At 45.4% G+C, this 17239-nt stretch overlaps 1 protein-coding gene across 1 annotated transcript in view; it reads left to right on the plus strand.

Annotated features, from left to right (window-relative positions):
* The window catches only part of LOC124787137 (glucose dehydrogenase [FAD, quinone]-like), a 204024-nt gene that overhangs the window by 174436 nt on the left and 12349 nt on the right, over positions 1-17239 (plus strand). Inside the window, exons 5-6 of the mRNA XM_047254316.1 lie at positions 10813-11101; positions 16283-16493. Of these exons, the coding sequence (XP_047110272.1) occupies positions 10813-11101; positions 16283-16493 (500 nt within the window). The remainder of the gene's footprint in view (positions 1-10812; positions 11102-16282; positions 16494-17239) is intronic.

Below are 17239 nucleotides of genomic sequence, written 5' to 3' on the forward strand. Positions count from 1 at the left end.
ACACAAGGTTGGCGCCGGTGGCGACACCTACAACGTACTGACATGAGGAAAGTTTCCAACCGATTTCTCATACACAAACAGCAGTTGACCGGCGTTGCCTGGTGAAACGTTATTGTAATTCCTCGTGTATGGAGGAGAGATGCGTACCATCACGTTTCCGACTTTGATAAAGGTCGGAATTTAGCCTATCGTGATTGCGGTTTATAGTATCGCAACATTGCTGCTCACGTTGGTCGAGATCCAATGACTGTTAGCAGAATATGGAATCGTAGGTTCAGGAGGGTAATAAGGAACGCCGTGCTGGATCCCAACGGCCTCGTATCACTAGCAGTCGACATGACAGGCATCTTATCCGCATGGCTGTAACGGATTGTGCAGCCACGTCTCGATCCCTGAGTCAACAGATGGGGACGTTTGCAAGACAACAACCATCTGCACGAACAGTTCGACGACGTATGCAGCAGCGTGGACTATCACCTCGGAGACCATGGCTGCGGTTACCCTTGACGCTGCATCACAGACAGGAGCGCCTGCAATGGTGTACTCAACGACGAACCTGGGTGCGCGAATGGCAAAACGTCATTTTTTCGGATGAATCCAGGTTCTGTTTACAGCATCATGATGGTCGCATCCGTGTTTGGCGACATCGCGGTGAACGCACATTGGAAGTGTGTATTCTTCATCGCCATACTGGCGTATCACCCGGCGTGGTGGTATGGGGTGCCATTGGTTACACGTCTCGGTCACCTCTTGTTCGCATTGACGGCCCTTTGAACAGTGGACGTTACATTTCAGATGTGTTATGACCCGTGGCTCTACCCTTCACTCGATCCCTGCGAAACACTATATTTCAGCAGTATAATTCACGACCGCATGTTGCAGGTCTGTACGGGCGTTTCTGGATACAGAAAATGTTCGACTTCTGCCCTGGCCAGCACATTCCCTAGTTCTCTCCCCAATTGAAAACTTCTGGTCAATGGTGGCCGAGCAACTGGCCCGTCACAATAAGCCAGCCACTACTCTCGATGAACTGTGGTATCGTGTTGAAGCTGCATGGGCAGCTGTACCCGTACACGCCATCCAAGCTCTGTTTGACTCAATGCCCAGGCGTATCAAGGCCGGTGTTACGGCCAGAGGTGGTTGTTCTGGGTACTGATTTCTCAGGATCTATGCACCCAAATTGCATCAAAATGTAATCACATGTCAGTTCTAGTATATTTGTCCAATGAATACCTGTTTATTATCTGCATTTATTGTTGGTGTAGCAATTTTAATGGCCAGTAGTGTTTGAGATCCCTGTCACATTGATTTATCAGGGAATAACAGTGACTTAAAGAAAGCTGCAAGAAGGGTTACGGGTTATGCTACCGCTAAAGTGTTAAACGTCTAAACAGGCACACATATATATTTGAAGTCTCACGAGGCAGCTTCAAAGCTTCGAAGTTAATGCTTTCGTACATGAATCTACCAATATCCTACAACCATGAATATACGTATCCCGCAGTAACAGATAACAATACAGAGGTAGAGGGCAGCGGGGCAAATAAAACTGGCTCCGAGAACAGAGTTCTAGGGAATAAAAAAACACAGCAGAGGAAAGGATGTGCAGAAAAAAAAGGTTCATATGGCTCTCAGCACTATGGGACTTAACATCAGAGGTCATCAGTGCCCTAGAACGTAGAACTACTTAAACCTAACTAACCTAAGGACATCACACACATCCATGCCCGAGGCAGGATTCGAACTTGCAACCTTAGCGGTCGCGCGGTTCCATACTGAAGCGCCTAGAACCGCTCGGCCACTTCGGCCGGCGAAATGCAAAACTAACTTGACTATGGCAGATGTTGAAAGTGACCACAATTCATCTCTTGGCACTTTTGCGGCCTAATCAGCGAGTTACTAAAGGCGGATCGAAGGTGTACTGCTCGAATTGCTCCAATCATATCCGAAATGTTCCGCTGCAGTTCCTGAACCTTTGAGGGTTGTTGCGATACACCATAAACTTGAAGGCTCCCCACACAAAGTAATCGCACACTGGCAGATCAAGTGACCAGCTAGGGCCACGACTAGACTGCCCTCTGCTAGCAACTCGGTCGGGCGTGAAGAGTGTCTAAATGTGCTGCAGGGTTCTGCTGGCTGTGTAGACAGTTGCCCTATCCTGTTGGAAGTAACTGTAGGTCTCTTTTTCCTCCGTTAATGCCACCACAAATTCACGTTCAATGGTATCCGCTCGTCCGGGTCACTTTTATTTATCCCCTACCTATATTAGAGAAATGACAACTCCTATAAATGACCAGTGTTCTGCTGGACGGAGATATCCTACTGACGTTCACTGGAAGAGTCCTCAGTAAATGTAGGCCACCCACAACGAAGGTAGCTTACAAAACCTTCGTTCGACCAATACATGAATATTAGTCTTTAGTCTGGGGCCCGTACCAGATAGTATCGATAGAGGAAATAGAGAAGGAAGCGGGAAAGTGTCACCGAGAGGTTCACCCAATTCCAGTGGTAGACGCTTCAAGAGAGTCGTTCTGCAGGACTGTGTTGTCTACTGTTATATTTCCTAGAAGAGTCGACCATTAGGCCGCTTCCTCCTATGTACATCTCGCTTAAAGACCATGACGATGAAAAAGGGGGACTCGAGCTCATATGGAGCCTTGTCAGTTATCGTTCTTCCCTCGAACCTTCGAGTCTGGAACAGGGAAACGGGGAAATGACAGTGACACTTAAAGCCACACAAAGTAATTTGCTTGCGAGGTGTAGATGTAGATGTAAATAGATGGATTGACGACATGTACCTTCTACCATGTACCATACAGCGGATGCACAGCACATTTAGGTGTACCATCCTCACACCTTCCTGAATCGTGACCCGCTGTTTTTTCTTTGTTTCCTGCAGCACTTTGGGTGAATTCTGTGATCCCGCTTGGGGAAGTCTGGGCGTGAGATTGCTAGACATCTTCCACATTTACGAAATTAGATCTCTTTGATCTTTGGAGGGGGTCGGAGACCCAACTATCTAAATAAGCTCTGTGTCCTCGGAGTCTTTCGAGGCGGCATGGCAGGATAAAATCTTATCGGTTTTCAAGTCGCGTCGATTCCAGTAGAATTCTCGAGCTTTCGATGGTTGACTCCGCCTTTGTCGTCAGGAGTAAAACCACTGACTGCCAGGCCTGGCACTATTTCCCGCTTATATACCTATATAAGAGGGAAATAGTGCCAGTCCTATATATACCTATATAAGTGGGAAATAGTGCCAGTCCAGGCAGTCAATAGTTTTACTCCTGAGGACGATGGAGGACCCAGCCATAGAAAGCTCTAGAATTCTATTGGAATCAACGCGGCTTGAAAACCAAGATTTTATCCATCTAAATGGATGCTTACATTCAGAGTTACTTAAAAGGATTAGGAGTTTTGGGTTTAGAGCTGTCATCTTATCTTAAAATTGAAACGTTGCAGAGGGCGTGCTGTAAACGGAACTGAGTTCAAGACTTAGGGTCCAACGAGTCGTTGATCTGTTTCAGACCTGATGATCACTTATGTGACCAGCATAGTGAATTTTTTTGGTTAATCTTGGAGATTTCACTGCTTACGTGTTTGGAAAACAGAGAGAGAGAGAGAGAGAGAGAGAGAGAGAGAGAGAGGATAGTCGCAACAGGTTCTCCGTCACGCCAAGCAACACAGTGCTCGATGCAAACGACCGAGTAACAACTGTGCGTGCCTGCAGTGATGTCGCAGCGTCAGAAATCGTTTCAGTCCACACACAGCGACATCTCAGCGATAGCCGTGCTGCTGTACTGAACTGTAAGGCAACCTGTATGGACATAGGCAGAGAAAGCAGGCAGTATGGCTACTGTACGGTAAACCAGTGACTACACCGGATCAGGTGTAATAAGAGAATATACAGAGTATAACAGGTACAAGTGCAGATATTTTTATACGTGGCACTTTAATATGTACACACAAATATGTTAGTTTTATTTTCTTTCCGGCCGCTGTGGCCGAGCGGTTCTAGGCGCTTCAGACCCAAACCGTGCTGCTGCTACGGTCGCAGGTTCGAATCCTGCCACTTGCATGGATGTGTTTGATGTCCTTTAGGTTAGTTAGGTTTAAGTAGTTCTAAATCTAGGGCTGATAACCTCAGATGTTACGTTCCATAGTGGTTCAAATGGCTCTGAGCACTATGGGACTTAACTTCTGAGGTCATCAGTCCCCTAGAACTTGGACTACTTAAACCTAACTAACCTACGGACATCACACACATCCATGCCCGAGGCACACCAATATGTTAGTTGTATTTTCTCTCCGGCCGCTGTGGCCGAGCGGTTCTAGGCGCTGCAGTCCGGAACCGTGCTGCTGCTATGGTCGCAGGTTCGAATCCTGCTTCGTGCATGAACCGTAGCGGTCGCGCGGCTCCAGACTGTAGCGCCTAGAACCTCTCGGCCACTCCGGCCGGCATTTCATAGTGCTTAGAGCCATTTGAACCATTTTGTATTTTCTCTGTGGCGAACAGTCTTCCCAAAAACAAGTCAGACTTTACGACCTTTTCTACATGGTCGCTACTGCACCACCAGGTAGTCTATGCCTGTCAGTGTGGGTAACCATTTTGCATCCATGCCCCCACACTTCAACACCTGACGTGATGTCAAGTAGAAAATAAGCATTAATGTCTTGCTGTAGCCACATATACTTGGAGGTAAAAATATTTGACTTGTAATGGTTATTTATTTATCCAAAAATGACGTAAACACTGACGGAATGTTGTTCAGCACGTCGTCCACAGTCAATCCAGATTCACAGCAAAAGCGTCAGAATAATTTTTGCACACTTGAATCCATGAGCTGTTTTATCAGTGTTATCAAGGTTCTCGAAAAGAGGTGTGTGCCATATTTCAGGGTAGTTCTTCATCTTTGCAAGAATTCCATATCCTAACAGACTACATACATGCATGGTGACCGGCAGCTGTTGCCACGGTTGCGAGACGTGTGCACCGGTCTGTGTTACCAGAACTTTATTTTTTTATTTTCACTAAACATACTGGCCTTAAGTTTACATAACACAGCCACCTCATGCTTACATTATATAGCACTTATAGAACGTTAATATTAGAATATTTGTTTGTTTCAAAGCGCGCGCATGTGTACTCGCTCACGCACGCACACTCGCGCATGCGGGAGCATTTTGTAGACAGGACACACGTAATTACAAATATAGAATAATCGTTGTAAAGTGAAACGTTGCAAACACTTTTGAAGAGCCAATTGTCAGTGATGTGTCGGTATTTTTAGGTGGATATCTGCAGCAACAGTCAATCTCTACATCACATAGAGAAGTCCGTGAACTGATGTGATTAAGAAAGCTGTCACACAGGCTGACGACCTCTAATCGAGCGTCACAAGTTCTTGTAAGAGCGTTGTAGTACTTGCACGTAGGCTATGCTCCTCCGTGTTCTCCTATCCTTCACAAGAGCGAATTGGTGTATCTACGTTCCGCAGACAACGAAGACGTTTGTAGAAACATTCGTGGCTAAATTTGTGACCAGTCAGTAGAGACAGAAGGTACCTAGGCACTGTATTTGTATTAAATGTCATGGAATAGGGGACCGACTAGTAAATTATGCTTACTTCGTGCCTCTGTTTCTTGTTGTTTCCTCCCTTACTATCATGCTTCACTGTAAGACATATCGGTGGCCTGCGCTTGGGATTCCAGTTCAGGTGGTAAGTCCTGTGGCAGGAGCTTCTTTGGCTAAGCGATCGGCAGCTTCATCTCCAGTGGTCTCACAGTGTGATTTCACCCAAACGAAAATAATTAAAGGGTCTTATTCACGGAATGATTCCGGTACTTTCACAATCATATACAGGGCGGTCAGAAACAGTCTGAAGACCTCGTGACGGTGTCGAAGGGTAGACAGTGCTGAGAAATAATTTTTAAGAAAAAATTCGATGTGTTGCTCCGTTTTCGAGTTAATTAGCATTGAAGTAAGCCTAACTGTCAGTTAAGCGCGCAGATTCAAGCGGCTTACCAGAGAGGTGTCGCCAAACATGCTCTCGCTTAATTTCTTAAAACCAAATAAGAGAGCGATACAAAAATTGGACATGGGACGGTAGTAAGGATCGAACTGGAGGCAAACCCCGAGGGGTCTCGTGCGCTGTCATATACGCTGTGAGGATAACTGGCACTAGTTGTATCGAGCGGGCTGCTTGAATTTGCGAACGCGACGTCTTGATTGGCTAATTTCGATACTATTTCAGTCGGAAAATTACCAACGTGTAGAATTTTTTTCTTAATTATTGTTTCTCAGCAAAGCCTGCACTGCTCTACAACGTCCTTACAAGCAAATGTTGATGGTGTTGTGGCAGCAACCAGCCACAAATTTATTTTCAGTTCTTTTATTCAAAAGGTACCGTTAATTTCGATTCATCTTCAGACGGTTTTCAGGCTCTCATTACATGTGGTGCGTTTTTTTACAGATTAACTGTCTTAAAATATAAATAATACATAATTATAAGCACACCATACAGATGGTTGCGCTACAGATTTGCATGGGATGTGACTTACGTGAAATGTCGGTTTGTAGTGTTTATTTTCATAGTTTTCGTCCAACAAATGGGAACACATTTCCACTGCATTCTTTTCGTTGCACACGTAAATTTTGCTCACTGAACACTTTAGATCTGTCACAGAATAGATTTCTAACACGCACCACACGTTTTGATACATACAAAGTGCTTACAAACATACAGGGTGTTTCAAAAATGACCGGTATATTTGAAACGGCAATAAAAACTAAACGAGCAGCGATAGAAATACACCGTTTGTTGCAATATGCTTGGGACAACACAACATTTTCAGGCAGACAAACTTTCGAAATTACAGTAGTTACAATTTTCAACAACAGATGGCGCTGCGGTCAGGGAAACTCTATAGTACGATATTTTCCACATATCCACCATGCGTAGCAATAATATGGCGTAGTCTCTGAATGAAATCACCCGAAACCTTTGACAACGTGTCTGGCGGAATGGCTTCACATGCAGATGAGATGTACTGCTTCAGCTGTTCAATTGTTTCTGGATTCTGGCGGTACACTTGGTCTTTCAAGTGTCCCCACAGAAAGAAGTCACAGGGGTTCATGTCTGGCGAATAGGTAGGCCAATCCACGCCGCCTCCTGTATGTTTCGGATAGCCCAAAGCAATCACACGATCATAGAAATATTCATTCAGGAAATTAAAGACGTCGGCCGTGCGATGTGCCCGGGCACCATCTTGCACAAAACACGAGGTGTTCGCAATGTCGTCTAAGGCAGTTTGTACCGCCACAAATTCACGAAGAATGTCCAGATAGCGTGATGCAGTAATCATTTCGGATCTGAAAAATGGGCCTATGATTCCTTTGGAGGAAATGGCGGCCCAGACCAGTACTTTTTGAGGATGCAGGGACGATGGGACTGTAACATGGGGCTTTTCGGTTCCCCATATGCGCCATTTCTGTTTATTGACGAAGCCATCCAGTTAAAAATAAGCTTCGTCAGTAAACCAAATGCTGCCCACATGCATATCGCCGTCATCAATCCTGTGCACTATATCGTTAGCGAATGTCTCTTGTGCAGCAATGGTAGCGGCGCTGAGGGGTTGCCGCGTCTGAATTTTGTATGGATAGAGGTGTAAACTCTGGCGCATGAGACGATACGTGGATGTTGGCGTCATTTGGACCGCAGCTGCAACACGGCGAACGGAAACCCGAGGCCGCTGTTGGATCACCTGCTGCACTAGCTGCGCGTTGCCCTCTGTGGTTGCCGTACGCGGTCGCCCTACTTTTCCAGCACATTCATCCGTCACGTTCCCAGTCCGTTGAAATTTTTCAAACAGATCCTTTATTTTATCGCTTTTCGGTCCTTTGGTTACATTAAACGTCCGTTGAAAACTTCGTCTTGTTGCAACAACACTGTGTTCTAGGCGGTGGAATTCCAACACCAGAAAAAGTCCTCTGTTCTAAGGAATAAACCATGTTGTCTACAGCACACTTGCACGTTGTGAACAGCACACGCTTACAGCAGAAAGACGACGTACAGAATGGCGCACCCACAGACTGCGTTGTCTTCTATATCTTTCACATCACTTGCAGCGCCATCTGTTGTTGAAAATTGTAACTACTGTAATTTCGAAAGTTTGTCCGCCTGAAAATGTACTGTTGTCCCAAGCATATTGCAACAAACGGTGTATTTCTATCGCTGCTCGTTTAGTTTTTATTGCCGTTTCAAATATACCGGTCATTTTTTAAACACCCTGTATGAGTGTCAAAGATGCTATGATATATCGTAACATTATAACATTTCCAAAAATTATTTTCCACCCTCCCAAGCAAATAACATTCCTACGCCTATCTGCAGATTAAGTAGCAAATTTATATGTTACTACAATTCTCATGATGCTAATTGTAAATACACAATGTACTGTCTTACCTATAAAGTACTAAAAAAATATGGAACAACTTTATAATTAATGTAACAGATATTCCCTCTAAAACTCACAAAATCAATGTCTCTCTGTACCAGTGTAAAAGGCGTTTCAGTTACGTAAGTGAGTATATGGTCTTTCTCCAAACATAGGACATGTTTATAACGTTACGATATATCATAGCATCTTTGACACTCATATGTTTGTAAGCAGTTTCTATGTATGAAAACATGTGGTGCGTGTTAGAAATCTATTCTGTGACAAACCTAAAGAGTTCAGTGAGAAAAATTTACGTGTGCAACGATAAGATTGCAGTGGGAATGTATTCACATCTGTTGGACGAAAACTGTGAAAACAAACAGTACAAACCGACATTTCACGTAAGTCACATGCATTGCAAATCTGTAACGCAACCATCTGTGTGGCCTGCTTATAATTATGTATTATTTATATTTTAGGAAAAATTAATCTGTAAAAAAATACGCACCATATGTAATGAAACCATGAAAACCGTCTGAAGATGAATCGTAATGATTCGAAACCGGTAACGTTACCTTTTGAATAAAGGAACTGAAAATAAATTTGTGACTGATTGCTGTCTCAACACCATCAACATTTGTCTTCAGCCGGTCGGTGTGGCCGAGCGGTTCTAGGCACTTCAGTCTGGAACCGCGCGACTGCTAGGTCGCAGGTTCGAATCCTGGCTCAGGCATGGAAGTGTGTGAGGTTCTTAGGTTAGTTAGGTTTAAGTAGCTCTAAGTTATAGGAGACTGATGACCTCAGATGTTAAGTCCCATAGTGCTCAGAGTCATTTGAACCATTTATCTTCAAATTACAGCCACAGTCTCCACCCATGTCATCATATGACAAAATTGCATTCTTATAAGCTTTCAGACTGTTTCCGACAACTTAATATTCAGTGGTGTTTTCAATCAGACTGGTAGCGTTAGAGCAGCTAAAGAGTCGCTGAGGAGGAAACATAGAGATGCTACCATCCGCGAGCAGAAACGACGTGCTTCTAATATCGCAACAAGTTACTGGTTAGCAGAATTCTCTCACCGCGTCCTCACGGTTAGTTCACAGCTTCACTGCCATGTGTGCATGGCCCTGTTATTCGACGTGCGCTGCTAAAATACGCTTGGAAACGACGCTGCGATCTCTAATCAACACTAATCAACACCGACTCAAAGGAAGGGCTCGGCGCTTGTTGGTGACGTCACGTCAGCTAGGCACGGTGAAGGCCAGGTCTCTTGCAGGCAGAAATGCCTGGGCGTGCTTATCACTATAAATCTCTTATTTCTGGACAAAATGTTTGGTATTGTTTTGGATTCTGCAGTTTTATTTAGATGAAAGATTTTCTTACTATCGTAAAGCTGCAAATGAATATCATAGTTCTGTATTACTGAATCCTGTCGAAACAAACGTAGATCAATATGAGAAGATGATTTGCCCCATTGCAAGCTTCGGAAATTTTGTATACAAGTAACTGTATTTACTTCATCCATTTTGCTATCGAAACTTACCCGAACCCCCTTACAATGAACTCGTTTGTTTTATTTATTTTCGTTTGACACCGTCACTGGAAATGTGAACTAATTTACTTGTATAAATGTCCAACTGTTGCCACTCATTAGATTACAGTCGTTTCCAACGAAAGGAATTCTGAACAGGAAACAAAATAGCTTCATACATCGAAAATACTGTTAAGCTTAGACTTTTTTAAACATGCACTTTAGAAAAGGTAAATATTCCCCTCTTGCAACTGAAAGGAGAAACTTTATAAGATAAAAACATTTTATTTGATAAAACAAGTACCTCTCTTTTGCCTCTTCTTCTGTCCCCCACCCCCTCCCCCTATGTGTACAATCGCAAAATATTTCATTAACATTCAGTGCTCCTCACCCCTTAGTCAACCAAGATACCTAAAGAAGAGCACTAATATGTTCACAGTTTGTTGTAAAAGCAACCCAGTACAAACGTAACTTCCCCAGATTTACAAATAAGGTAAAGAAGCACGAATTCTGTTGCTGCTGGACCATGAAGTTGTTTTTGTATGTCAATCCTTAAAACAGGTGGAAACTTAAGTTCAGGAGTACACAATTTGTTAAGAAGTGTAATGAATTGCACAATTAATTGATTGCAGAAATCTCTCAGAACAATGTGCGTTGGTCAACTACAGCCAATAGTTTCACATTTTCCTGTGTCAGAGAGGGAGACACCACCATTATGAGTATGCCTGCAACAGACCTGGCGTTCGCCGTGCCTAGCTGACGTGACGTCACGAACAAGCGCCGCGGCCTTCCTTTGAGTAGGTGTTGTACTAATTCGCCGGTGTGGGTGCGCGCGTGTCTGCAGGAACGGCAGCCGGCTGAGCAGCGCGCGCGCCTTCCTGCGGCCGGTGCGCGACCGGCCCAACCTGACGGTGCTGCTGAACGCGACGGTCACGCGCGTCGTGTTGGACCCGCGCACGCTGGCCGCCACCGGCGTCGAGTACGTGGTGCGCGAGCCCGGCGGACAGACCACCAAGGAGACGGCCACCGTCAGCAAGGAGGTGGTGCTCAGCGCCGGCGCCGTCAACTCGCCGCAGCTGCTGCTGCTCTCCGGCGTCGGGCCCAAGGACGACCTCGAGAAGGTCGGCGTCAAGGTCAGTGCTGACGCTGCTGCTGCTGCCGCTCGTTTCGAAGGGCGGCGCCGTGAAAGTTTGTGATGAGTTCGAGAAACTCCTCGTCCCCGAGCTCAGCTGATATCGTAGCGGACTGGAAGGCCAACCACTGTTGCAGTCACTAGCTTACTGTACATGGGAAACTTCAGCTAGAAGGTCACTGGAGTACCAGTTTTCATGGTTCTGCACGTAAGACCGCCATATAATCATTTAGAGACATTGAGAATGTGGCCATAATGACTTTTACCCCCACTAGTTCTTCGACTTGTTTGATGGTCTACATTAGCTTTACCTGCCTTCAGCTAAGATCTAAAGCTCTTCGTAACTACACTACTGGCCATTAAAATTGCTACACCAAGAAGAAATGCAGATGATAAACGGGTATTCATTGGACAGATATATTATACTAGAACTGAAATGTGATTACATTTTCACGCAATTTGGGTGCATTGATCCTGAGAAATCAATACCTAGAACAACCACCTCTGGCCGTAATAACGGCCTTGATACGCCTGGACATTGAGTCAAACAGAGCTTGGATGGCGTGTACGGGTACAGCTGCCCATGCAGCTTCAACACGGTACCACAGTTCATCAAGAGTAGTGACTGGCGTATGGTGAGGAGCTAGTCGCTCGGCCACCTTTGACCAGGCGTTTTCAATCAGTGAGAGATCTGGAGAATGTGCTGGCCAGGGCAGCAGTCGAACATTTTCTATTGTCCAGAAAGGCCCGTACAGAACCTGCAACATGCGGTCGTGCATTATGATGCGGAAATGTAAAGTTTCGCAGGGATCGAATGAAGGGTACAGCCACGGGTCGTATCACATCTGAAATGTAACGTCCACTGTTCAAAGTGCTGTCAATGCGAACAAGAGCTGAGCGAGACGTGTAACCGACGGCACCCCATACCATCACGCAGGGTGATACTCCAGTATGGCGATGACGAATACACGCTTCCAATGTGCGTTCACCGCGTAGTCGCCAAACACGGATGCGACCATCATGATGCTGTAAACAGAACCTCGATTCATCCGAAAAAATGACGTTTTGCCATTCGTGCACCCAGGTTCGTCGTTGACTACACCATCGCATGCGCTCCTGTCTGTGATGCAGGGTCAAGGGTAAACAGCAGCCATGGTCTCCGAGCTGGTAGTCCATGCTGCTGCAAACGTCGTCGAACTGCTCGTGCAGATGGTTGTTGTCTTGCAAACGTCCCCATCTGTTGACACAGGGATCGAGACGTGGCTGCACAATCCGCTACAGCCATGCGGTTTAGATGCCGGTCATCTCGACTGCTAGTGATACGAGGCCGTTGGGATCCAGCACGGCGTGCCGTATTACTCTCCTGAACCGACCGATTCCATATTCTGCTAACAGTCATTGGATCTCGACCAACGTGAGCAGCAATGTCGCGATATGATAAACCGCAATCGCGATAGGCTACAATCCGATCTTTATCAAAGTCGGAAACGTGATGGTACGCATTTCTCCTTCTTACACGAGGCATCACAACAACGTTTCACCAGACAACTCGGGTCAACTGCTGTTTGTGTATCAGAAATGGGTTGGAAACTTTCCTCATGTCAGCACTTTGTAGGTGTCGCCACCGGCGCCAACCTTGTGTGAATGCTCTGAAAAGCTAATCATTTGCATATCACAGCATCTTCTTCCTGTCGGTTGAATTTCACGTGTGTAGCACATCTTCGTGCTGTAGCAATGTTAATGGCCAGTAGTGTAGTACATTGTGACGTACATATTCTACTCTTACTATGGCTCAACTATTTTTCTCTCTGCTGCTCCTTGGAGCGCCAACTTAACTGTTCCTAGATGCCAAACTAGATGTCCCAGCTACTGTCCTTTTGTATTGTTAAGGGTCTTCCACATATACTCTATATCTCTTCGACTATACTTTTCAAGTCCCTGTTTATTTTGTAATATGTTTGTCCAATAACTTTCTCACATTTTTCGATAGCTTTTCAAGTCATACTGCAACGACAACGATCTTCTCAAGCCGTATAACAAAAACAGTTATGATCGCTAATAAGTGAGGGTTGAATAACCCTTAAGCGGTTTTTTGTTCTACTGACGTTTTTTTGTATGAGCTAGTTTCCGGCTTTTTAGGCCATCTTCAGATAACTACTGGCTATTGAACTTAAGCTCCTTGTAAACAATAGCCAGTAGTTATCTGAAGATGGGCTAATAAGCCGAAAAGTGGTTCATACAAATAAAAATTAGTAGAACAAAAAACTACCTAAGTGTTATTCAACCTTCAATAAGGAATTCTTCTATCAAGAAGCCACAGAAGAATCCATAAATAAGATGATAATATTTATCTGATTTGGAAACCGGTTTCAGTGAAACATGTCACGGAGTTAGTGGTCTGTAAATGGGCATGTTTGACTGAGACTAGTCACCAGAAAAAAAAATTAGGTGCGATCCAGACGGACTTTCTTAAAATTCTTCTACAGAACCAGATTTTTCGTTATTTCCGATGTATCACGTTTGATTTGCACACCGTTTTGTGTTTCAGGCTATGTTAGAAAGTGACAGATCCGGCCTGTTTCTAGAACGGCTGTTAAGGTTTATAGCTTTCATCAACTGTCATCGGCGTTGACAGTTTGCTGGTCCCTTTTAGACAATTACATTACATTACGTTCCTTGTGGGCCCATGGAAGGAAGGAAGAGAGTGACGGGGAATCAGGTGGCTGCAAGTGTTGAAGAGTGGGATGTTATTCATTACGCGGAGCTGCTGGCGATTTGAATACGAAACCACTATCCAACGACCTGAATCGGTCCCTTACTGCTTTACCATTTTCAAATGCACGCAATAATAAACTGAGGGAGAAAGGTGAATGTAGAAGAAGATGGAGTCTTGCTACCGCGTGCAGCGAATTGGATGTAGTTCGTGTCCGATAACAGAAACAACATTAATCCGAACTAAGCCTGTAAGTTCAAATGTTAAAATGTGTGTGAATTCCTAAGGGACCAAACTGCTGAGGTCCTCGGTCCCTAGACTTACACATTACTGAAACTACAACTTAAAAGAACACGCACACGCACACCCATGCCCGAGGGAGGACTCGAACCTCCGGCGGGAGCGGCCACGCAATCCGTGCATGGCGCCTGAAACCGCGCGGCGTGGCCGCGCGTTAGCCGGTAAGTGTTGGTGGAGTTACAAAATGACAAAGATGATCGGACGAAACCAAGAGCGTTGTTATTTCTTTGCTGGCTTCTCGCGTTGCTAAACGATGCTGCTGAGCACATTCTAAAGGACTGATATGCCTCATTATAGCTGGCTTGTTCCTTTTATATATGGCCTTGCAGTATTAGCAAACATTTCCTTGCTACCAGGAAGCGCTGAAAGAAAATGGACAACAGTCGTTACATTTCCCGAAGAACAGCAGCTATGCTGCATCGCTTAATTATAGAAGGTAGCGTAAAACGGCTGTAGGTCGCGGTAGTTATTCAGGGATGAAGAGGCTTCCAGAGTATAGACTAGTATGCGGAACTGAATAAGAGAAGTCTTATGACCGAAGACAACAGCGGGGAGGACGGATCTTGGTGTGCATTTGCTAGATAATACGCAGCGTACTAACTTAGCCACGCACTGTGCTGCATAGGACTATGTACGAACTTTCTTTCACTTTGTTTGAGCACTATTGGTACACCAATCAGCATGAGCATCTCAGCCATGCCCTCCCACTGACACTTGTTCTGTTCTGTAGGGCGCTATCCCCATACATACCAGGCACGTCCATAAAGTAAGTTTCCCACTTGCCCAACAGCTACGTGAAGTGACTACGTGATAGCGCATGCGCCGTGATTCGTCATTACTCTAACGTAATTTCCTGAGGTGTCACAGTAGCTTCGTAGCAGCGGCTGAAAATGGTGGCTACTATTCCATGCCGGCCGGTGTGGCCGAACGGTTCTAGGCGCCTCAGTCCGGAGCCGCGCGACCGCTACGGTCGCAGGTTCGAATCCTGCCTTAGGCATGAATGTGTGTGATGTCCTTAGGTTTGTTAGGTTTAAGTAGTTCTAAGTTCTAGGGGACTGATGACCTCAGAAGTTAAGTCCCGTAGTGCTCAGAGCCGTTTGAACCATTTGAACTATTCCAGCTGCCCCCGCGTACGAAGTGCGGTCGGTTATGACGTTTTTGAATGGAAACAGTATAGTGCCGACTGAAATTCATCAGCTGACAAGTCTTTAGGCCTAACGTGATGAGCAAACAAATGGCATGTCGCTGGTACAGACTTTGTATTGGATCACCAAATATTTTCACGAAGAGAAGCGCAGTGGGAACCCATATACAATTACAGGCCACGTTGTTGAGCCTGTACGGGAACGCGTTTTGGAGAGTTGTCGCTTCATAGTCAGGAAACTCAGCAGCCAGTTCCCGCAGAGGTGTCACGCCTTGTTGCATTAAACTGTGAACCTATTGTTGAAACTGTGAACCTATTGTTGTGGAAACTGCGCGCCAGGTTGGTGCCAAAGCAACTGACCACAGAATACAAAACAGAGCACATGGCGACTGATTTGATTCCCTCGTAATGAAACAATGTGGTAATTGCGACGGCCCCTTAAGAAAAAGCGGCACGGGAAGTTGTCTAGCTGGGCGATAGCACTCGGCCAAGCACACCTCGCCGGACGACAGAGCTCCTGCGAACGTTCGGCTGGAAAGTTTGACCATCCGCCCTAAGTCCTGGACCTCGCTTCCGGTGGCTTCCATCTGTTCCGGAAACACAAGGAATTGCTGGCCGCTCGGAGTCAACGTTTTCAGACTGACAGAGAGGCCGTGGTTTCAATCCCATGCGGGAGACTTCTATGAGACAGGCGTACGCAAAGTTGGTCCCAAAGTATAAGAAGTGCTTGAATTTCTGTGACGAGAAATAGTTCAACACTTCCTCTATCTATTCCAATAAATTTGTCAATTAAATTATACTTTTCATCTGTTTACGACGTCAGGGAATCTTAATTTATGGACGCGCCTCGTGTTTCTTTATTTACCCTGTCTAATGGCTCACCCTCATGTATTACCCCTACTCACTTAGTAGTCGATTTACCTGATGTTCGAGACATACACTGCAGGCAGAAATTTTTTGTTTTGTTGACGTGTCGAGTATCTCGCCATCCGCCAGACGAGAACCAAAAGCTTGCGTCGTTGCAGGTGGTGCACGACCTGCCCGGCGTGGGGCGCAACCTGCACAACCACGTGGCATTCTTCCTGGACACGGAGCTGCACAACGAGACGGACCAGCGCGACCTGGACTGGGCGGCCGCCGTCGAGTACATGACGAGCCGCAGCGGCCCGCTCTCCAGCACCGGCCTCTCGCAGGTCACCGCCAAGCTCTACTCGGGCCTCTCCCCGCCGGGACCCAGTAAGTCAGCCACACCTCCGCAAAATTCTTCTTATCACCGCTGCGATTTGCACTGCGTTGCTGAAACTGTGGATACTATACTGGTTCTCCATTTATCTTGACTACCCTGAATAATTTTCAGCCCAGAAGTAGAATAAAACAAACATCATGAAACTTCGTCTGTTTACCAGGAGGACAATAACCAGCACGATTGCCCTTCTTGTAAGTTTGTTCGTTATAAAGATACGAAGAGCAGTCAAATTGAATCCCATACTGTTCTTTAATCTACCTCACCTGAAGACTAGTGTAAAGCGTATCACAGTGTATCATTCATGTAAACATGATGTTACTGAAAAGATTACACAAGACTGAGTTTGACTCCTCTACCCCAATACATAGTGCAGGTACCTGGGGTTACGCCACTCGTCCACTTGCTGGAGTTGACAGGAAAAAAATGGAACACAAGGAAAATGCATACCAGTTGCTCAGTTACCTCTTGAGTTGAAGGAATAGCTAAGTGCAATGTACGCAAAGGAAGAGAAGGCAGAAATGATCCTCATTTACGGACTTTGTAAGTTACCAGAATAGTAGCTGCAATGCGCATACTACTGTATTACTTTTAAACGACATGTTGTATAAAGGTAGTCTTTAGTTAGTGCGTTATCATTACTTTTATTTTATTTTGACTGAAAGCGGAAGTAATGATATTCATGCAGAGGAACACCGCAGAGAGCGGCGTTTTCTCCGTGTTTCCATCAGCTAATGTC

This window comes from Schistocerca piceifrons, chromosome 1 (assembly GCF_021461385.2).
Source record: "Schistocerca piceifrons isolate TAMUIC-IGC-003096 chromosome 1, iqSchPice1.1, whole genome shotgun sequence".
Taxonomy (NCBI): domain Eukaryota; kingdom Metazoa; phylum Arthropoda; class Insecta; order Orthoptera; family Acrididae; genus Schistocerca; species Schistocerca piceifrons.